The 24,029-nt window shown below is 39.4% G+C and overlaps 1 protein-coding gene across 2 annotated transcripts in view; it reads left to right on the top strand.

Moving 5' to 3' along the window:
* The window catches only part of CYP17A1 (cytochrome P450 family 17 subfamily A member 1), a 331,379-nt gene extending 310,819 nt beyond the window's left edge, over nucleotides 1-20,560 (top strand). For both annotated transcript variants that reach the window (XM_078641171.1, XM_078641170.1), the window contains exon 8: nucleotides 20,223-20,560. In XM_078641171.1, coding sequence (XP_078497297.1) covers nucleotides 20,223-20,500 — 278 coding nt within the window. In that variant the 3' untranslated portion in view covers nucleotides 20,501-20,560. The remainder of the gene's footprint in view (nucleotides 1-20,222) is intronic.
* Nucleotides 20,561-24,029: the final 3,469 nt, after the last annotated feature.

Here is a 24,029-nt window from a genome sequence, read left to right as displayed (position 1 = left end):
ACGTTGTGCCTGAGAATATTTTTCGGAAAATTACTGAGAAGAAATCTGGAATATGTTTGATGCCAACTCTTGCAGAATGTGCCATCTTCAACAACAAAATGTTGAATTTAGAAAACCAAGAGATTGTGAAACTGGAAGCTATTGACAGAATAGAGCATATGGGAGCAACAATTATTTTGTCTGAGAATTTGAAATCAAAATTGGAATCATTAGAGAAGACTATATCTAAAACTGCTGGTTTTGAAAAGACTCTGAATGTGTGCTTAAATTGCCGTATAATTTTAAGAAGGAATTTACATGTTGAAAGAGGTCTGGTAAATGGATCAATGGGTAATGTTGTTGATTTTGAGAAATACAGAAATAGAGATGGAATTGAATTTTTAAAAATTAAATTTGATGGCATTGAGGAAGTACAGCTAATTGGTCGTTGCTCTGCTAGGTTATTGCTTGTAAAAGACTTATATGTTCGCCGTAAGCAGTTTCCTGTTTGCTTGGCATATGCGGTGACAATCCATAAATCGCAAGGTTTAAGTGTAGACAGTGCATTGGTGAATATTGGCAGTTCTGTGTTCAAGGAGGGTATGGCATATGTGGCATTGTCACGAGTCAGAACTTTATCGGGATTGTACTTGATTGAGTGTGATGTCACAAACATTTGTGCAGATCTAGATTGTGTTAAGGAATACAATAGGTTAAGAAGAGAGTATGCGCCACATTTGCCTCAATATCCTTTGTTTGAGAAACGTGTGGTAGGCCGGAAACGAAGAAATGTGACCAATAGTAGGGAGGTTGTAGCAAAAAGACGAAAAGTCGATGAACCCAAAATTATAAGCAGAAAAAAAATGGATTCTGTTGAAGATGTTGTTGGTTTTCAATTTGAAAATAGTTCTGGTGTCAACTGCTATGCTAATGTAGTGGTTAATGTCTTTTCTCTAGTAACTTTAAAAGAAGAGATTGTGGTCAATTCGGATCAAAGATTTTGCATTTTGTTGAATTCTGTGTTAGAGAAATGTAGCACTGATAGAACAAAAATAGAAAGTGTGTCTGAAGTTCGAAATCTGTTAGACAAATGTTCAGGTCAAACGCAATTCTCTCAAAATATTCAGCAAGATTGTCAGGAGTTTTTAATGTATATGCTTGATGTATTGCAAGATGAAGGTGTAGATGTAGATCATCTGTTTGGCCTTTCTTATCAATGGCAGCATGACTGCAAGAACTGTAGGGTATCAAGTACTACTAGTGTAGACTCAGAAAGATTTATATATTTAACTTTGCCAGACAGTAAATCAGTGTCCTTTAATAAGCTAGTAAAAGCAGCTGATCACAACATGGAGTGTAGCCAATGTAAGTCTGCAATGTTGTCCACATTATTTATACGAACATATGGCCAGTATGTCATTTTAATGTTCCAACGATGTAGGCCTGATGGAACAAAATTGACAACTTTAATTAAAAATGTTGTGGCTTCGCAGTTGTCAATATCAGGAAGGACTTTTGTAACTGCAGCAATTATATATCATGACGGTCCTTCAACAACATCAGGACATTACACAGCTTATTTGGAGTCTAGAAACGGCTGGTCATTCTGCAATGATTCTGTTTTAACTTTAAAAAAAGAATTGCCTTTTTACCTTAAAAATTCTTACCTGGTGTTTTTACAACCAAAATTTTAGGGAAAGAATCTCGGGATTTGCTCTGAGGAATTTCAAGAGGTTCTAATGGCTCCTACACTATTTGGCCTTGAGGATAAGTGTAGTACAGAGTAAAAAGTTATTTTTGAGTTTTAAGTAGTTCCTGAAAAAAAAGAAGGTTTTCTTACAGAAAGTGGTGGGCATGGATTAGTTAAAGGACAACAGAGTATTTCCCAAAGCAAACGGTGTTCTTACCATAACACTTGACGTCATGGAAAAATAACTGCTCTTTGAATGAGTTCAGAAAAACTGTTTCTTTTAATAAGCTAATTCAAGCAGCCAATCAAAACATGGAGTAGAGGTAATGTAAGTCTGCAATGCTGTCCACATTTTTTGAACAAACTTTTGGTTATAATGTCATTTAAAAATTCCAACTATATAAACCTGATGAAAGTAAGTTTTCAACTTTAATTACAAATGTTGTGGCTACACAGTCGTTGATTTTAGGAAGAACATTTCTAACTGCAGCTATTATATGACATGATGGTCCTTTGACAACATCCACTTATTACACAGCTTATTGAAAATGTAAAAAAAGCTGATGTTTCGGAAATGATTCACATTTGACTATGAAACAATGTTGCCTTTTGACTTAAAAATATTCTTACTTTCTGTTTTTAGAAGAAAGAATTTTGGGTAGGTAACTGGCCTATAATGATTCTAGGAGTTGATATAATTTTATGTACTGTTTTAAATTGCTTTGTGATTAAAAGTGATGTAGAGAATTAAATAATTGTAGTAGTCATAGAGGTAGTGTAAGTCTGCCTCATAGTAACCAGTATCAGTGTCATAGGAAATGTGGAACATGAGTGAGCAAGAAGGGTAAAATATTACTAGTACAGGATTGTGAAAGTGATCTTGAACGTTTTCTTTCTGAAAGTTGCGGAAAAAGAAAATGACGGGATTTGCTTAGAAGAATTCCAAGAGTTATAAATGGCTCTTACACGATTTGGCCCTGAGGAGAAGTGCGGTAGAGAGCGAGAAGTCATTTATTGTATGTAACATATTTGTCAAAACGATGGAGCTTTTCTTTCAGAAAGTGGCGGGCTGAAAATAATAACAGCACAACAGAGTGTAAGCTGTTCATAGGACATCCTTCGACATCATGGAAAGTAAGTTACTTTTAAGGAGTTCTGATTTCTGATTGGTTATGTTATATGGGTTTTTTAAACACAATCATTTTGATTGTGTTTTTTTTTCCCGCTGTTATATGATGAATACCTTCAAGTCACTGTTTTTAGTGAAATTTGATATATTCTGAGAACAGCAAAAATAAACCATTTAACATGTATAATTAATTCTGTACTTTGTATAGTGAATTTTAATTTGTACTCGTCTTATCTCATGCTCACTCATCTTTTACTACCTTCTATCAATCCTCCTTACATACTCACATTGCCTTTTGTTTTATTCTCTTTCACCCTTGCTCTCTAACTCCACTTATCTTTCAACCTTTGTTTCCCTAATCCAACTCTGTTTTTTTCTTTTCTCCCTTGCACCATTTTCCAGCTTTTAGACCTTCTGATTCGCTTGTCTTTTCCATCTTTCCTCCCTTTGTTTTCTAAATTAAATATTTTTGGGTTCTCCTTTTTTGGTGCAATCAGTTATTATAACTCACCCTCACTCATTTATCTTTCTTTGTTGCCTCACTCAGTCTGTATCTGACACTCTTTCCTTCACTTCCTCTGTCTCCTCTCTCCCTCACTCTCTTTTCCTTATTCACCCTTTCCTTATATAGTTTACCTTACTCACTTTCTTTTAGTAGCTTACACAACTTCAATTTAGTTTTCTCTTCTATCCTTCTTTTCTGTCACTGAAAGTATCTTCCTTTTTTTCTCTTAGTAATTTACTCTATTACAATTTCTTTTTGTCTCTGACTGTCTATCACCGTTTCTTTCTCTTTTTTTCTGCATGTTTATCTCTAACTTTCTTTCTTTGTAAAATTGGATGATTGTCAATCTTTTCCCTTGTCTTTTCTAATCTTCAAATACATGTTTTAATATTTTTCAAATTTTTGTTCTTTCTTTCACAGATTGAAAATATAAAAATAACAAGTGACTAAGTTAACGACAATTATAAGGTAAGTGTTTTGTACTCTTTTCGTTACATTTCTATCACATTTAACTTCTATTAGTTCCACTGCTTCATTTGTTTAACCCTCAGTTTCCTGCCTTTGCTACTTCCCTCATTCCTTTTTCTATTACTTACTTACTCTACTCCTTCCACTCCTTTTCTCAGTCCCTCTGTTCTCATAGTTCCTCACTCCTGTTCACTCACTCCGTCTCTATTACTCTCACTATCTCTGACTCATCACTCTTTCACTACTTGTTCATTATGCTTTCTCCCTGTAGTTCAAGCACACTAAGGGGCATATTATCAACACAGGCGATAAAATTATCGCTGCTTTTATCGGCAGAAAAATGCCGCAAAAGCGGCTTTAGCGGCAGTTTTCTGCCGCAAAAGCGGCTTTAGCGGCAGTTTTCTGCCGATAAAAGCAGCGATAATTTTATCGCCTGTGTTGATAATATGCCCCTATGTTATTTACATTTCTTTGCTGTTTCAATCATTCCTTTTCTGTCACTTCTTCTTTTCTGCTTTCTGTTTTTTCTCTCTGTTATTCCACATGTTTTAACCTTAGTCACTATCATACATCTTGTTTTATTCCTATTTACTTTTGCTCACTGTTTTCTTAACACTTTCCCTCAGGATTGTTCTTTTAGTCCGGTTCTATCCCTACCTCTCATTCCACATCCTTTACTGTTTTTCTTCTTAATTTGAACATTCACTCACATTCTCCAAGAAACTCTTGTTTATTATTCTTCTACTCTCCTTTTTTTCTTTCACTTCCTTATCTATGTTGTTTTTCTCAATTATACACTCTTACATCTTTTCTTTGGTAAATAGATCTATTAAATAGTATCTCTGTGTTACTCCCTGTAGCTGTCTTTATTTTCACATTACTCTCTGTTTCCTTCCCTTATACTCACTCTTCCTTTTTAAAAAAAATAAAAATTTTGTTTCGCTTCCGGTTCGCGTACCGGGTAGCGAACCGGGAAGCGAATCAAAAGAAATAGAGGTTGCCAGAGTGCTAAACATTCTAGCAATTTTTCATAAATGGGAGGTAGTTCTGAAAAGAACTTTTTTTAATCGTTTTTGTTGTTTTATATTTTTTTAATTATTTTTCTGAACATTTTTTTACTTTTTTTGTATTTTTTGAACGGTTTTATATTTTTTTAGTTTTTTTTTGGGGGGGGAAACGAAAATGATTCATTATAAAGGGCTCAACAGGAGCAACAAAAAAAAAGATAATTTATTTTCTGGGGCGTTTTGGACAATTATGATTGTCAATAGCTACATTGATTAAATTTATGCTACTTTCCCTGTAGCAAATCAATTGGCCGCAATAAACGCACACTTGTTTCACACTCCCAAACTTCATCTGTATATTTGGGACCGTCTCCCTCGCCTCTGGTCCCGTCACTGCCTCTACATTTGATGTTCTGGCCACAGGAGGGGGGTTATCCTGCAGGTCACGTACCTGCGCAGCACTATAATTAATAGGGTGCCACCTCTCCATGTGGCGATGCATGGTGTAATTGCCATAGCTATATTTCTTATCTGTCCCTCTGGACAGATCTTTTTTGCAGATAAGGCAAGTAACATAGCGGGCATTTACTTTTTTTTGGCCCCGGGGATATTTGAAAAATTGCCAAATGAAATTTTCCTTGACATGGGACCTCCTCGGCTCTTCAGGCAAAAACTGCCTCTCTTGCTGCTCTTCCTCTTCTTCCTCTTCTTCCTCCTCTTGCTGAACGATAACCTGAGGAGGTGGTCCTCTCTTCCTAGGAGGTGGTGGTGGTGGTGGTGGTGCACCAGCTGCAGCTACAAGACTTGCCATTTCTAAGTAATCAAAAAAGGTCTTCCTCTCACAAAGTTGAAAGTCAGAGTGAGGAAACAAGGAGGGGTTTTCATCATTTGGGAAAAAAAATAGTTCTAAACCAATGAAAAGTGTTATTTTTAGATCACATGACCTAGCCTTACATCATTAGGAAACCAAAAGTGAAATGAACCAATGAAAAGTTTTATTAACAAGTCACATGACCTGTTATGCTTACGTTACGCGCTCCGCGCCGCGCCCCGGATCGCTTCCGGGAAGCTGCGCTTCGCGCCTCGCTTCGCGCCTCGCTTCGCGCACCGGAGCACTTCCGTGTGCGCTAACGCGGCACGTCATATGACGCATTACGCGACAACGCGATACGTTGCGGTTACGGGACGCGTCACAATGTTGTTTTCTAACGCGGCAGTTGCGCAAACGGTACGTTTACCGGTTCGCGGGCCGAGTCGCGGCACCAAATTGAGCTAACGGGAAGCTACCCGGTTCGCGGACCGGGAGCGAAACAAAAAAAAATAATACAAAACAAAATACAAAAAAAAATTGTATTAAAAACATATAAAATATATTTTTCGATTTAAAGAAGAATACATTTTAAAGCTTTTGATATTTGCTATTAAAAAACCATTGAAATTCACTGAAAAAGCATAGGTTATAGACCATATATAGTTAGGAATTAGCATTTACAAAACCTTGAAAATTCACTGAAAAAACCATAGGTTATAGACCATATGTAGTTAGGAATTAGCATTTACAAAACCTTGAAAATTCACTGAAAAATACATAGGTTATAGACCATATATAGTTAGGAATTAGCATTTAAAAAACCTTGAAAATTCACTGAAAAAACCATAGGTTATACACCATATATAGTTAGGAATTAGCATTTACAAAACCTTATTTTACTCACACAAAACCATTGAAATTCGCATATATAGTTAGTTGCACTAACTATATATCGCGCACCCGCAATCCACTGCTGATGATGTCACATATTACATCATTCATGACATGGTCAGTGACATCACTGATGACATCACTGATGACATCTCAAATGACATCACTGATGACATCACTGATGACATCTCAAATGACATCACTGATGACATCACTGATGACATCTCAGTTGACATTACTGATCACATCACTGATGACATCATTCATGTGATAATACGATGAACCTCTACAGACTCTAATATAACCTTAGAAACATTCAATGTAAACAGACACTCACAGACTGTCACTCATCCATAAAGTTACACAGACACCTAGTCAGTCATGCAAATAATCAATCACACCTCCATTTTCTCAACTATACAGTTATACACACCTTACTTATTCAAACATATACTAACACTTATTTACTCTCTTATACAATCATGGATACAAGTTCACATTGATCCTTACAGCCACTCACACATTCACTGGCTCTTATGCACAGTTATTTATATATGTCAACTCTCACATGTACTGTGTTTTACATATGTACTTACTTTGACATATAGCACTGAGATATCCAATCACTCACCAATACACTCATGCACACAATCAACCGCCCATACAGCTGTTTCCACATGCACTTTTGGACCCATACATCTAGTGAATCAACTGCTCACACATCTATGCACAGAGTCATACACCTCCCAGCCACCCACACACACACTCAGTCTCCCATACAAATACTTGGGCAACCAATCAATAACCCATATAGCCACTCATATAGCTACTGATCAACACATGCAGCAGCTTGCACAACAACAGACATACTGATGCACACTTTCAGACAGTTTAGTCACTAACCCATGTATTCAGTAAGACGCATTTAATCACTCACTCATACAGTCAATCACGCACCTACTAAAACCTTGATCCAGACACTTATACATCCACTCAATCTTCAATATGTAAAACATATTTAAACTTTACAGAAACACACAGTCACTGGATGATGTCATCAGTGATGTCATCAGTGATGTCATTTGAGATGTCATCAGTGATGTCATCAGTGATGTCATTTGAGATGTCATCAGTGATGTCATCAGTGATGTCACTGACCATGTCATGAATGATGTAATATGTGACATCATCAGCAGTGGATTGCGGGTGCACGATATATAGTTAGTGCAATGGTTTTGTGTGAGTAAAATAAGGTTTTGTTAATGCTAATTCCTAACTATATATGGTGTATAACCTATGGTTTTTTCAGTGAATTTTCAAGGTTTTTTAAATGCTAATTCCTAACTATATATGGTCTATAACCTATGGTTTTTTCAGTGAATTTTCAAGGTTTTGTAAATGCTAATTCCTAACTATATATGGTCTATAACCTATGGTTTTTTCAGTGAATATATATATATATATATATATATATATATATATATATATATATATATATATATATATATATATATATATATATATATATATATATATATATATATCCAAACAACTCTCTGAACCACTTCCAGCTGCTATAAGCCGGCGAAGAAAGAGAACAGACCACAAGGATTAGGCAAGATATTTTGTTTATTTTCTTACTGCCAAGTTCAACAGGATGACGTGTTTTGGGCTTAAAAAGCCCTTGATCACTCAAACCAAAACATACATGTTAAATCCATGGTCATAGAATATATAAATATTGAGAAAGGCGGTTGCCGAAACGCGTCTTGAGAAGTGTTTTGCCCAATAAACCTATTGGACACGTCCCTGCGAGTGCTGCAAACTTTTTGTGCAACTGAGCTTAGGTCTGAGTGTGACCCGCGTGGTGCCGTCACCCGCTGTTGCAGCACCCGGCCGAGAGTGAAGGGAAGCGGACGGACAGTTAGCTTCAATATATATATGTGTGTATATATATATATGTATATATATATATATATATATATATATATATTACCTACTGGCGATAGCCAGTAGGTATATATAGTTGGGATTGGCTACCATAGGAAATCCGCAACTTTCTATTGGGAATAACTTTGGCGCCGGTTGAGGAATTTGCGTGTAATTTTCCAAAATTTTGTCCAGCTTCGCTGCGTTCCTTCCCTGAAAATTTCGAGGGGATTCGTGAAGTGGGGGCTGAGAAAAAAGGGGGGTCCCAAAACGTGTTTTCCCCATGTTAATTTCCATAGGACGTTCTGACAAGTCTACAGCCCGAACCGCTGAACGGAATTACACCAAACTTGGCAAAATTGTAGGGACTGGTATGCAGAAGTGCCTTTGCTATATTTGGTGAAAATTGCTCTAGTGGTTTTTATGAAAATTAACTTCAAGAACACATATATATCTGGGCGGAGCCTAACCACACATCTCATCGTGAAATCTGATTAGCTGTCAGCACTTCATCCAAGAAGTGTTGGCAGCCATCTTGGGACCAATATACATGATAGCACCTCATTAAAAAACATTGTAGTTAATAGAGGGTTTTAGGACTTTAGTTACATTATAAATCATTTGTTGATGGTACCATACTCATTTTAGGAATTGTGGTGTGTTCTAAGGTGATTTTACCATGTGAAAAAGCCTTCTGCTGTGATATCATGAATCATGTTTGAAAGAAAACTATTATCTCATGCTTTTCCCACAGTGGTTTGGAAGGGGATCTATAAGCTAAACTGAAAGCATATTTTCTGTAAATTCACATTATCTTTCGCAGTCATGTGAGAATGAAGTCTGACATTCTCAGTAAAACATGTACATCCAACAAGGACAGAGACTGTCAGTTGATTCCTTTGTGTTCTACTGCAGCCTCCTAGAGTGTTCTAAAGAACAACGAGAGCGCTAACAGTCCTACTTATTACAAAGGTATGGCACACCTGAAGCCATCTTGATTGGAATAAAGTGGTAACTCTTAAAACATTTAATTAAAAAAGGAACAAAATGAGGGGGTATATTTTGCCATAGAAAGTATGATTAGTGCTGCAGAAAGAAAAATTAGGGCACATTTTGAGTGACTTCTCAAATCCTCTTCAATTTCATAAAAAATTCTGACATGCAGTCTCCCAAGATGGCCACCAGAGACAAAAGAGCCCAAATGTAGCCCAAATATCACCAGATGTAGCCCAAGTATAGCCCAATGACAGAATTTCCCAAAGTGTTCTAAAGAACAACTAGAGCGCTAACAGTCTTATTTATGACAAAAGTATGGCACACCAGAAGCCATCTTGATTGGAAGGAAGTGATAAGTCTGAAAACTTTTAATTTAAAAAGGAACAAAATGAGGGGGTTCATTTTGCCATAGAAAGTATGATTAGTGCTTCAAAAAGAAAAATTAGGGCACATTTTGAGTGACTTCTCAAATCCTCTTCTATTTCATTAAAAAAATGCAGACTGAAACAGGCACTTTGAATACCAGCAGCAGACTTCCCTGGTGAGCAGTAGCTTTACTACAGTGATCTAATGATCAACTAGAGTGCTAACATTCAGAATTTATGGCAAATGTGTGACACATCTGAATGCCTTCTTGATGGAACCAAAGTAAACAAGCATTGAAAATGCAATAGATCTCGCCCTCGTTTAAGTTAAAGCCATTTTGTTTGTAATGAGGTGGCTTTTTAGCTTTGCTTTTATTAGTGTTTTTAAAACTTTCATGTAAATAACATGCATATGTATGCATATATGTATATGTATGCATGCATTTATATTTGTATTTATATAGATATGCAGATTATATATGTTTATATATGTATGTATATATATATATATACACATACATATATATAGATGCATATGCATATATATGCATATATATGTGTGTATATGTGTGCGTGTAGAGAGAGGTAGAGAGGTAGAGAGGTAGAGGTAGAGAGGTAGAGACTAGTAGAGAGAGAAGTAGAGTGAGGTAGAGAGGTAGAGAGTAGAGAGTGAGTAATAGAGAGCAGAGAGTGAGTAGTAGAGAGTAGTAGAGAGCAGTAGAGAGAGTAGCAGTGAGTGAGTAGCAGAGAGTAGTAGAGTGAATAGTAGAGTGAGTAGTAGAGAGTAGTAGAGAGTGAGTAGTAGAGAGTGAGTGGTAGAGAGTAGTAGAGAGTAAGTAGTAGAGTGAGTAGTAGAGAGTAGTAAAGAGTGAGTAGTAGAGAGTAGTAGAGAGTGAGTAGTAGAGAGTGAGTAGTAGAGAGTGAGTAGCAGAGAGAGAGAATAGTAGAGAGTAGTAGAGAGTGAGTAGTATAGTGAGTAGTAGAGAATAGTAGAGAGAGAGTAGTAGAGAGTGAGTAGTAGAGAGTGAGTAGTAGAGAGTAGTAGAGAGTGAGTAGTAGAGTGAGTAGTAGAGAGTGAGTAGTAGAGAGTGAGTAGTAGAGTGAGTAGTAGAGAGTGAGTTGTAGAGAGTAGTAGAGAGTGAGTAGTAAAGAGTGGGTAGTAAAGAGTGAGTAGTAGAGAGTGAGTAGTAGAGAGTAGAGAGTAGTAGAGAATGATTAGTAGAGAGTAGTAGATAGTGAGTAGTAGGGAGTGAGTAGTAGAGAGAGAGTAGTAGAGGGTAGTAGAGTAGTAGAGAATGAGTAGTAGAGAGTGAGTATTAGAGAGTAGTGGAGTAGTAGAGAGTAAGTAGTAGAGAATAGTGGAGAATATTCCAAAGTTTGGCACAGCACCACTTGCACAATAAGTCCAATCAAATCATAACACTTAGAGTCCTTATTGAAGCGCTGAATCTTGGTGTATATGCAAATGCTTTTATTTTCCTTACGTTTATGTACAACAGCCAGCCGACACGTTTCGTTCTGTACAACAGAACTTCTTTAGGGCGTTCTTATTTCCTTCAAGTTATGTCGGTATCATGTTGTCATATAACTAGATATTTCTTCCAAATGTTAGACGAGACGTAAGTATATTCTTATTCAAAGTGACTAGGTATCAATTTTACCCACACAATTCGGGCAGACTTGAGTAATTTATAGCATCCTCAAAGTCAGTCTTTCAAAACTTCCAAAGAATAGGACATGATAATCCAAATCCAAATGTTTCGCAAGAAAAGTCCTTTTCAATCGTTCGTAATATCGCCGTTTGGGCAGATATGACCCAGGGACCCCCAGTATGCAAGGGGAATTAGTCCCCCCTCTGCAAACGCGCCAGTGGCCTGCGTTCCAGAGAGGTGTAAAAAGGGGCATAGCCTCGTTACACCTCTATGCAATGCAGCCCCCTGGCGCATACTGGAGGTTCCAGGTGGGCTAGTTGGCCCCCAGGTACCCCTAGTATGCAAGGGGAATTAGTTCCCCCTCTTCAAACATGCACGGGGGCTGCGTTGCACAGAGGTGTAAAAAAGGATGTGGCCTCATTACACCTCTCTGCAATGCAGCCCCCTGGCGCATACTGGAGGCTCCTGGTGGGCTAGTTGGCCCCCAGGGACCCCCAGTATGCAAGGGAAATTAATTCCCCCCTGCAAACGCGGCAGGGGGCTGCATTGCAGAGAGGTGTAACATGGGGCATAGCCTCATTACACCTCTCCAATGCAGCCCCCTGGCGCATACTGGAGGTTCCAGGTGGGCTAGTTGGCCCCCAGGGGCCCCTAGTATGCAAGGGGAATTAGTTCCCCCTCTTTAAACATGCATGGGGGCTGTGTTGCAGAGAGGTGTAAAAAGGGGCGTGGCTTCATTACACCTCTCTGCAATGCAGTCCCCTGGCACATACTGGAGATTCCTGGTGGGCTTTCAGGTCTTATATAGTTAGGAATTAGCATTAAAAAAAACGTTGAAATTCACTGAAAAAAACATAGGTTTCAGGCCTTATATAGTTAGGAATTAGCATTTAAAAAACCTTGCAAATTCACTGAAAAAACCATAGGTTTCAGGCCTTATATAGTTAGGAATTAGCATTTAAAAAACCTTTGAAATTCACTGAAAAAACCATAGGTTTCAGGCCTTATATAGTTAGGAATTAGCATTTAAAAAACCTTTAAAATTCACTCAAAAAACTATAAGTTTTAGTTGTGTTATAGTTAGCTGGGCATTTCACTCATACAAAACCATTGAAATTGCTCCTATATAGTTAGTTGTACTAACTATATTTCGCGCACCCGCAAACCACTGCTGATGATGTCACATATTACATCATTCATGACATGGTCAGTGACATCACTGATGACATCTCAAATGACATCACTGATGACATCACTGATTACATCATCCACGTGACAATCACATACACCTTTTCATACACTAGTAAAATCTTTCATCACTCTTTGTAAAATACAGAGTATCATATTTGAATCCATTGTTACAGCAATACAAGTATCTAAAAACCCACTCAGTGATTCATAAATGTATACACACATCTAATCACTTACCTGTAGATTCACTCATACATGCTGTCAATGAACAATAGAACACTATCAAAAATACGTATACACCTAAATCGACATTACACACCAGCACACATCCTATTCACATATGAAGTCATCCTACTCACTTATGCAAACAATGGATCATACTTACATATTTACTTAGCTACACACTTATACAAACACAACTTCATCTATTCATTTAGATAGTAAGTCATACTTAGTGAATTATAAAATCATTATTACAAGTATAAAGTTATCCATACAGTCACTCACACAATCATTGAGTCTTATGTATACTTATTTATATACAACAACTGAGACATACACTGCCTTTTATTTTTCTAGTTTATAGGACATGTACCATTGAGAAATATATTTGCTCATCACCACACCCATAAAGATATTCACTCACCCAAACAACTGTTAGAACATGTAGTTTTAACTTCATATATCTAGTGAATCAACTGTTCACACATCTTTGGGCAGTCACACCCCCCCCCCACTGAACCACACACACATTCACTCTCCCATACAAATACTCAAAGTGATACAGATATTCAAACAGTTTACTCACTATCCACTATATTTAGTGAGACACTATAAATTGGTCAAGTAAACAGTCAATGACACTGATACTAAATCCTCCATCCAAATATTTATTTTTATATATCCACTCATTCTTCAATGCAAATTGCTATATATATAATGCATATTTAAATAACGAAGCAAACCACATTCACTGGATGATGTCATCAGTGATGTCATTTGAGATGTCATCAGTGATGTCACTGACCATGTCATGAATGATGTAATATGTGACATCATCAGCAGTAGATTGCGGGTGCGCGAAATATAGTTAGCACAACTAACTAGATAGGAGCAATTTCAATGGTTTTGTATGAGTGAAATGTCCAGCTAACTATAACACCCCTAAAACTTGTAGTTTTTTGAGTGAATTTTAAAGGTTTTTTTAAATGCTAATTCCGAACTATATAAGGCCTGAAACCTATGGTTTTTTCAGTGAATATATATGTGAATATATATATATATATATATATATATATATATATATATATATATATATATATATATATATATATATATATATATATATATATATATATATATAAGATTTACTATCTTCACTTCCAACAATAATTTTATGACCTGACACCGGGAGTACTATTGACACAGGTATATTTGATACTTACCTGGGCACTAACAAGCCCCTAATTCTTTCTGATCTGTACCGGAACTAAAGTACCTTCCTCCATATGAGGCAAAAGACTCCGGAGTTACAAGACACAATCTGGACTGTCTGTCTGGCATGTTGACGTAGATACCAGGTCACAGGCACTAACCAGCCAATCATGTGACTGACAATTCCCCAACTTAGCTCACAGACTAATTTTCGAGTGTGGCTACAGGATACACGTGATCTATTTCGGAGGTACATAGAAACAACTTCCAAAGTATGTGACCACCCCCACGCATTTACCGACAATACAGGTCTGTAAACAGATTGTATTTTAGATACAACCATGCCCCATGACAGTAAACTTGGACCACGAATACCAGAATGCACCCTATACACCGGGTACACCGCGCTAGCACTACAATGATTGACAGGCTATTTTGATGATATAGAACAACCTCCAATGTATACATGACGAACCATGCACATATTTATTGTGATAATTAATGAAATAATATGAAATGTATATATGTATTATTAGTATTGTTGTTCTACTATATGTGATCCTGTACAAGATGGCGGTTACTTTCACAGTCCTCTTTCTATGAGCATGGATTTAACTTGATTGTTTTGGTTTCTTTGAAAAGCACAAACTTTTGATACAAACGTTGTGTGAACAAGCGCTCTGTGGAGCGCGAAACGTGTCACAAGGTTTATGACTGCAATAAACCTCATTATTTTGGCTTAAGGAACCTGGTACCCTGTGTTATTTATGCGAACCTAGTGCTCGGCGGCACTCCCTTTTCTTTACATATTCATTACCGGCTGCTCCGCCAGTTGCGAGCCACCCCGCCCAAGGTGAAGGATCTCCAGACGGAGCAACGTTGTTTGGATATATCTAAAATTTCAATTTTTAATAAAAATGTTTTCCAAATCGTAAAGTTTAATGTTATCGAGTGTAGTATCATTAAGTGGAGTATGGTACAGTAGAGTGTACTGTCGTGGAGTAGAGTGGAGTGTGGTATAGTGGAGTGATGTACAATGGAATAGCTTACAGTGTAGTGAGGTATAGTGGAGTATGGAAAGGGAAGTAGTGTAGAGTGGGGCGCTGTCGAGTGAAGTGGTGCAGAGTGGAGTGTCAGAATAGAGTATAGTGGAGTGGAGTAGCGTAGCATACAGTGGAGTAAATTGGTATACAGTGCAGTGGCATGTTGTAGAGTACAGTGGCGTGGAGTGCACTGACATGGACAGACGTCGTGTTGAGTCGAGTAAAGTGTTATAAACATGAGTGGAGTCTTGTATAGTGGAGTGCTGAGTCTTAGAGTGTAGTAGAGTGTTTTACATTGGAGTTTAGGGGCATAGAGTAGTGGCTTGTACAGTGTTGTTTTAGGGCTTTGAATAGAGTACGGTGTTGCATAGTGGCACACAGTGTAGTAGAGTTTGGTAGAGTGGAGTTCTGTAGAGGGGAGTAGAATGTAGTAGTGTTTCGCAGAGTGGGTGAAACTGTTGTTGCATAGACTGGAGTGTCATACAGTAGAGTGGCATACAATAGAATAGCATTCAGTGGAGTGGTGTAGAGTGCGTGTGGTTGAGTGGAGTGAAGTGAAGTGGGGTGGAGTAGAGTAGAGTAGAATGGTGTAGATTGGACTGGTGTAGAGGTTAGTGAGGTACAGTGTAGTGATCTTCAGTCAAATAGCATATAGTGGAGTAGCTTACAGTGGAGCGGCGTACAATGGAGTGGCATACAGTTGAACAGCGTACATTGGAGTGGGGTAGAGTGGAGTGGTGTAGAGTGAAGTGGCGTAAAGTGGAGTAGAGTGAAGTGGTGTACTGTGAAGCATTGTACAGTAGAGTGGCGCAGAGTGGAGTGGCATACAGTGGTATAGTGTACAGTAGTGTAGCATACACTGAAATACCATACAGTGGAGTAGCATAGAGTGCAGTGCCATGCAGTGGAGTGGCATAGCCTGGAGTGGGGTAGATTGGATCAGCATATAGTGTAGTGGCGTAAAGTGGGGTACAGTGGAGTAGCGTACAGTGGAGTAACATAGAGTCTAATAGTGAAGAGTTGAGTGGTTTAGAGTATAGTTGCATACAGTAGAATAGAGTATAGTGGAGTGGCATAGAGTGGAGTAGAGTGACATAGGGTGGAGTGGCATCCAGTGGAATAGCTTACAAGAGAGTGTTTTGTAGAGGCGCACAGTAGAATAGTATGCAGTTGAGGTGCGAAAATTGGAGTGGCAAAAATTGGAGTGGCATAGAGTGTAGTGTAGCCGAGTGATATAGCATACAGTGGAGTAGAATGCAGTGACATCAAGTGTAGCTGCTTACAGTGGAGTAATGTATACTGTAGAGGCATACAGTAGAATAGGGCAAAGTGGAGTGGAGTAGAGTGGAATAGTGTATAGTGGAGTAGCGTAGAGTGGAGTAGCATTTAGGGGAGTGGCATAGACTGCAGTGGTGTAGACTGGAGTGGTGAGAGTGGTTTTGCATACAGTGGAATAGCATAGAGTGGAGTAGCGTAGAGTGTCTTAACATACAGTAGGGGGGCATAGACTGGAGTGGCTGAGGCTGGAGTGGTATAGAGTGGAGTGGCTCATAGTGGAGTGACGTGGAGTGGGTAAGAGCACAGTGGCGTACAGTGGAATGGCGTACAGTGGAGTGGCATAGAATAGGATAGTACAGAGTAGAGTGTTGTACAGTGTAATGGTGTACAGTGGATTGACGTACAATGTAGTGTGGTACAGCGGACTGGCATAGACTGGAGTGTCCTACAGTGGAGCAGCATACAGTGGAATAACATACAGTGGAGTTGTATACAATGCAGAGGCGTAGAGTGGAGTGTGGTTGAGGGGACTAGTGTACAGAGGAACAGCGTAGAGTGGCCTAGATTGGAGTGGTGTGGAGTGGACTGACATAGAGTGGCGTGAGGTAAAGTGTAGTGGCACACAATTGAATAGTGTAGAGTGAAGTTGCGTAGAGGGGACTGGCGTAGAATGGAGTGGATTACAGTCAAGCAGCATACACTGGCATGGGGTAGAGTAGAGTGGTGTAGAGTGAAGTGGCATAGACTGAAGTAGCAGAAAGTGGAGTGGTCTACAGTGATCTAGCATACCCTAGAGTGATGTAGAGTGGAATAGTGTATAGTGGAGTGGTGTACAGTGGAGTGGCATAGCCTGTAGTGGTATAGAGTGGACTGGCATAGAACGGAGTGAGGTACAGCATAGATATGGACAGTCAAATAGTGTAGAGTGGAGTAGTGTAGTTTAGAGCAGAGTTGTGTACAGTGGAATGGCGCAGAGTGGTATAGCCTAAACTGGAGTGGGGTGGCGTAGCGTAGAGTGGAGCAGCATACAGTAGAATAGCATAGACTGGAGTGTCGTAGGGTGGAGTGGCGTACAGTGGAGTTGTGTAGAGTGGAAAACCATAGAGTGGAATACCATAGAGTGGAGTGTTGTAGTGTGGAGCAGGGTAGAGTGTAGTGGGGTTGACTGTAGTGACGGATGGCCGCTATCGAATAGCGTACTGTGGAGTGGCATAGAAGGTAGTTTTGTAGAGTGGAGTGATGTACACTGGACTAGGATGGAGTGTAGTGGCATAGCGTGGAGTGGAGTGATGTAGAGTGGAGTGGCATACAGTGGAGCAGCATACATTGGAGCAGTGTAGAGTACAATAACTTTGAGTTTACTGGCATACAGTGTAGGGACGATGAGTGGAGTGGCGTTGGGTGGAACAGTACAGAGTGGAGCAGTGTAAAGTGGAGTGTTGTAGAATGGAGTGGCGTAGAGTGGAGGTTGTTACTGTGTTGTACATTCAAATAGAGAGGAGTGGGGTAGAGTGAAACAGAGTAGAGTGGAGTAGCGTACAGTATAGTGGTGTAGCGTGGAGTGGTGTAGAATGGTATGGTGTACATTACAATAACATACTGTGGATTGTCGTGGAATGGCGTATAGTGGAGTGGCATAGAGCGGAGTGGTGTACAGTGGAATTGCATACAGTGCAATGGTGTACACTGAAGTGGAGTATAGTAGAGTGGCATAGAGTAGAATAGCATAGAGAGTAGTGTCATAGAGTGGACTTGCGTAGAGTCGTGGGGCGTACATGGATATGGCATAGACTGGAGTGTCATAGAATGGAGTAGCGTAGAGTGTGATAGCGTACTTTGGAGTGGTGTGGCATACAGTGGAGTGGTGTACAGAGGATTAGCATAGAGTGGGGTGGTGTATGGTAGAGGGACATAAAGCGGAGCGGCCTAGAGTGTAATAGTTCAGAATGGAGTGGCCTAGAGTTGAGTGGCATACAGTGGAGTAGCATACAGTGGAGTGGAATGACTTTGGGTTTACTGGCATATAGTGTAGGGACACAGAGTGGACTGGCCTATAGTGCAATAGCAGAGAGTGGAGTGGCTTAAGCCCTTTTATGCGTCGGACGGCTAAAGTGCTCATGTATGTAGAAAGGCTCCTGGCTGTCCGCGCACATGGCATATCCTCAGGAGCTGGGGAAAAGCTCCTGAGGCTGCTAATTTTTTTTCACTGAAATGACGTCATGCTGACATCATTTCAGTGAAAGTGAAACTGAAATGAGCTCCTCTGCCAATGCTCATTTGTTCCCTTTAATGTGAGAAATGTACACCTCCCAGCAGGCAGCCAGTTAATAGCTTGGATTATCTCTGAAAAGGCTATTAGATCCTTTAGGGAGAAAAATGGCAAGTTTATAAAAGTGGCACTTTCAAAATAGTAATTTTAAATCAGACTTTACCACTAGTTTGGATTGTACATTACTATTAATTTGAGTCCTTGAAAAATGGTTTAGCTACTCCCAAACTGAAATTATACATTATAAAGTGTTAAAATGTAACTTGTTGCTTTTTTATGGGGGAGCCAGACTTTCCACTGTGAAAAACAACTTGAGATGTTTTACTGTCTGGGCAGGTAAAACCTAAATACGCATGTCCAATTTTTTAACTATTATGCACTCCACCCTATATTTATTTATTATGTATTTATTAATAATATTTATAAAGCGCGAACAATGGCCCATGGGCGTCTCGGCACTTAGAACCCTCCTTATCAGTTATTTTTAGGTATTAAAAAAGGAGGGTTTAGGCCTGGCAAAGGGTTTATTTTGCTAGGTCGGATTTACAGTTTTAAAACTATCCATACTAGACTTAAGTGGCAGGCCTAGAGTCATGTTTTCACATTGTCACTTTAGTAGTAGCACAATAGGTGAAGCTGTCCACTAGTGACATTTAACTTACAGGCCCTAGGTACACTGGGTACCATCCACTAGGGAATTCTTGGTAAATGAAATATGATCAGGTCAGAGCACTTACACTGGGCGCTGGATGTCAGCAGCCCAGGTTTCAGAGTCAGTAAAATAGTGTTACATCTAGCAAAAGTGAGGGGGATACTACTTAAACGTCCTTTCCTCACACAGCCCAAAAGCATATCGGCCTGCTCAATGTTACTCCTCTGTGCTCAAATCTCCTTGCAAGCCTAATACTTTCCTTAGATCCTAGACAATCATACTCTTTTAAGCTTACTTTTACTTTTCATCTCAGACAATTTCCGTTTTCATTATTAGTTATGAATGACAGTTCAGGGTAAAAAAGAGACAATTTGGTGAAAGGAGACTTATTATGTTTCCTTTGTTTCAGCTAGGAAGGCAGCATGAAGCAGATATGATAGATCTTCTTTTGGTCACTATTAGCCCAGCTCTTCTCTGACCTATGAGCCTTCCATAAAAGCTTTTGTATATGAGCCACCAGATAACTTTCATCCTCATCTTCTTTGCCTGATCCCTCATAGCCTCAAATAACATTGCTTTGACTTCTAGCAAGAAGCCTTTGATCCGAAACAGTAGTACACAAAGATGTAATTTTCAGTTCTAGAAAACTCTTAATCCAAACACTTTGTTATCCTGCTCCAAGCAGTTATGTTTGCTAATTGAGTCTGCTGGATCCTGCAGCTCATGTCTGCCCTTGGAGAGCTAAGCTTTTCCCTCTTAGTTCATATGTTAACAAATTGTTTTGTTAATGCATTTCAATGAACAATTTTAAATTTTACTGTACATTTGTGTAAATTATGCTGTTCAGATTTTGCTTCCCTGTGGGCTTTTGTTCTTATCTGCAGTTTTTTCAACACTGTGTTGCTTTACTTCTGTTTTTGTTAATATCTACAGGTCGCTTTTTAGATAATAATGGAAAACTGGTCCATACTCCCTCACCAAGCTACCTGCCGTTTGGAGCTGGGATACGTGTCTGCCTTGGAGAAACACTTGCCAAAATGGAACTTTTTCTCTTCCTTTCTTGGATATTCCAAAGATTTACTCTGGAGGTACCCGAAGGCCACACGCTGCCTGATCTGGAGGGAAAATTTGGGGTTGTTCTACAAGTAAAAGAATTTAAAGTGAAAGCAAGATTAAGAGAAGTATGGAAGGACATTGAGATTCGCAGTTAAAACTGTTACTAATGGGACTGTTTTATAGTAAATGTATTTGCCTACTGTGAATCTAGGCAATTTCACTAACTGAACACATTGCAATTGTTACCATCTGAAGATCTTTGTTGATATCCTAAATGACAACATTGCAATTATCATCAGATAAGCCCTTTGTGCTGGTAAGCGAAATGACTACATTGCAGCTTAGACAAACTTGGGGCCTAATTTAGACTATAGTGGGTGGCCCATGGTCCATCAGGATGGCAGAGTTAACTACTTCCATTATTGTGGCTACACTGCCTCCCCATATTAGTCAATAAAAGTTTGCCGAGCGGCCACCTTTGATAAAATCTTGGGTCCCCCCTAGGGCCACTGGGGTAGGAGGTATAAACCCCTGGCACAAGGACTTGTCATGATCAGGAATGCCCACCCCACACTCAGATAATTAATGATTAAGATTTCTAAACCCATGGTGCAAGGGCTTAGTTCAATGCACCAAAGCAAATTAGAAATCCAGTCTTGTGTAGAAAGCATTTTTTTAGTCTTGATCAGTCCCACTATATGAGTTCAGGTCACAGTGGATCTCCAAACTCTCTTTCATAACTCACTCAAAATAGCACTAAGAAGCTGGGGATGTATTTTAAAATGTTTAGTTCTAAAACCGAAGACTAGCTCATAAAATATGAACGGTAACCACAGAGAATGAGAAAATACATACAGCAATCTATGACATGGGCAGTGAAAACAATATTACCATTCCTAACATCGTTAGCATGTTCCTAACATCCTAACAACATCTTAACACCCTACATCTACTTCTAAGCGCTATGCTAAATTTTTACAAAGCAATATGCAGCAAACCTAAAAATGTCGTTTTTTTAAAATGGATTGAATAGCATATCTTCTCTTGATAAAAAATAGCATTTTAGTTATTCTCCTTCACAGCTTTTTGCTCTGGCATTATAAGCAGTGCTAAGCTAAAGGCCACTTCTCTGCATCTCTCCTGGAGCCAACAATGCTTATTGCTGTAAACCGGTGTGACCTCTAGCCTGATAGTCCTAGTGTGGAGCCCCTCTGACTCTTGTTTAGATACTGTCATGGTTACAACTAATTAAGTAGAACTGTGTATCCGTAGAACATAAATGTCAGAATATGAGGACTGAGTCTCTCCATACCATCAGAGTATGTTGCCCCAATTCCTGGCTAGCTTACAGTGCCCCATCCAGACCCCTAACTAGGGGGCCGATTATGATTGCGGTGGATCCACATCCTCCGAGCCGGCGGAAGCCACCGCTGGCCTCGGAAGATGCAGATTCACCGCTGAGGTGCCTGAAAAGATCCCCCTCTAGAATTGGATGGCTGGGGGGGGTCATCGGCGGACGGGAAGACCGACCGCCGCTTTTCCGCTGCGTCGCCTTCCGACCGCGGCGGAAAAGCTCTAATATGGGGGCGGTGTCTATCAGACACCACCAGCCATATTAGGATGCAGGCGGAAACATGCTTTTCCACGGGCGGACGGCGGACGGTCCCTCCACCTCGGGGGTGGCGGACCGACGCATGTCCATCCGCCATCCTAATAGGCACCTATGACAGGATGCTAGATGGTATCTGTGACCTCAGAACATAACCACTCTGATTCCCCAAGCAAATCGGGGAAATAGTTCTACCTTTTCGTGGTTACTCAGGCATGCTTTAGGGAGACACATGAAATGTACGAATTGGTCAATCAAACATTTATTGAAGCCATTGAATTCTTGTGTAAAAAACATGAGCTGCGGGAAAAAAAGCATTGTACAAGAATGGTGAAGAACATGAACACTTTAACCATTATGACAGTATGATTATATGACATTTATGATAATGCATATATGAAAACTCTTACCCTAATCCTACCTGCACTATCGAGAGCATAGTGAGAGTACCCTCCGCCAGATCTCTTGGGACAACCAAACTCCCCATATCTATGTATGATGTATCAGAAAGCCAGTCTCATGTAAAACAGACTGCCATCCTTTGCAGAATAGATTCAAATCAGCAGGGCTGCATCTTAGTCACATCATCCAGGATGACCCATAGAAGTGCTCCTCTAGCTCATAAAGCTCAGAGAAGGTTTATATAATAAAACCATTGTTACAATTGCACTGTGTCAGAGGTACAGCGATGATGTGTTTGTTTGTCTTTGCGACTCAGAGCTATCTCCAGTCAGACAACTAAAAACAAGAATATCGGGCTCAATGTTACTAGCCTTGGACGTAGTGTACTAGGCAAATTGATAATGTGGCTACTAAGAAATGTTCTGCCTGCAGAATGATTTCTAAGTATGCGATCATGTATGTGCAAAGAATGTACAAAGTTACCATTTGGAAAAGATGTTAAGTTTAAACGTGTAACTAAAATTACGATTTTGTGCTCAGGCCCAGTTGAACCTTACAACACATACTCCTTGGCCGGAGGGAGACTTTCCCACCAAACTAATCTTAAGAGGTAGTGTAAAAAATCAAACATAAAATAAAATAAAAGTGCACTTTAATAATAAAAGCAACTGAAAGCCATAATGCTTTTAGAAATTGCAATTAAAAAAATATGCTGTTAATAAAATGAATAAAAACTATTGAAAATCAAAATATGATGCTGAACTAAAATTCAGGAGGCTCCTGAAATGTTTATACAGTTGGAGAGACAATGGAATCTAGAACGTTTTCCTTTTTTTTTTTTTAAATGTTTATTGAGACATCAAAACACAAAAGAAATGTGAACGATATGACAAATACAATATAAGAACAGCTATGTCTGATGTCCCATTTTTATGCTTTATCCCCCCCACCCCCCCACCTCGGAGGATCCAACCTTCTGGAAAAAAATGCACACATATATATACCAAGGTTAAATACCATAAAGATAATGAAAAAAGAAAGAAACAAAAAAAAAATAAAGAGAAAAAGCACAATCATACGGTCAGGTTGTGTGCTAAGCCTTACTTACCCAGTTTTTAAAGGACCGCCAGAGTTTTTCACCTTTTTCCCTTGCCCGCCTCCCTCTTCTTCTATACATGGAGATCTCCCATTTGTATGTAGATAGCAATTTTCTAATCCAGACATTTTCTGAAGGGGAGTCTGGATCGAGCCATGCCATGGCCACACACAAACGAAATACAGCCATTGCGATAAACACAAATTTCCTATCACCTTCTACCATGACTTGATTAGAGATCCCCAACATTATAGCTTGGGGAGTCGATAATACTAAATAGCCCATAATAGATTCTAATTGTCGTTCAATTTTATACAATACCTGTGAGAGACTGGGGCAGGGAACAAACATATGAGTGCTGTTAGCACCCACCAGCCCACACCATGCACGATGTATCCCCGAAGTGCCCCCCCATCGGAGGATACGTGTCAGAGTTACATAGAGATTACACCAGGTTTTAAAACATTACACCTGCACATTGGCGGAGATACACACTGTTTGACTGAGCAGCAGGGAGGCCTCACACTCCCCCTGTCCAGCTTGTAAACTTATTTGCCATCTATCAAAATGCCTGTCA

The sequence above is a fragment of the Lissotriton helveticus genome, chromosome 5_1, assembly GCF_964261635.1.
Source record: "Lissotriton helveticus chromosome 5_1, aLisHel1.1, whole genome shotgun sequence".
Classification (NCBI taxonomy): domain Eukaryota; kingdom Metazoa; phylum Chordata; class Amphibia; order Caudata; family Salamandridae; genus Lissotriton; species Lissotriton helveticus.
Note: the sequence above shows the minus strand (reverse complement) of the source record. Positions and strands in the feature narration are given on the sequence as shown.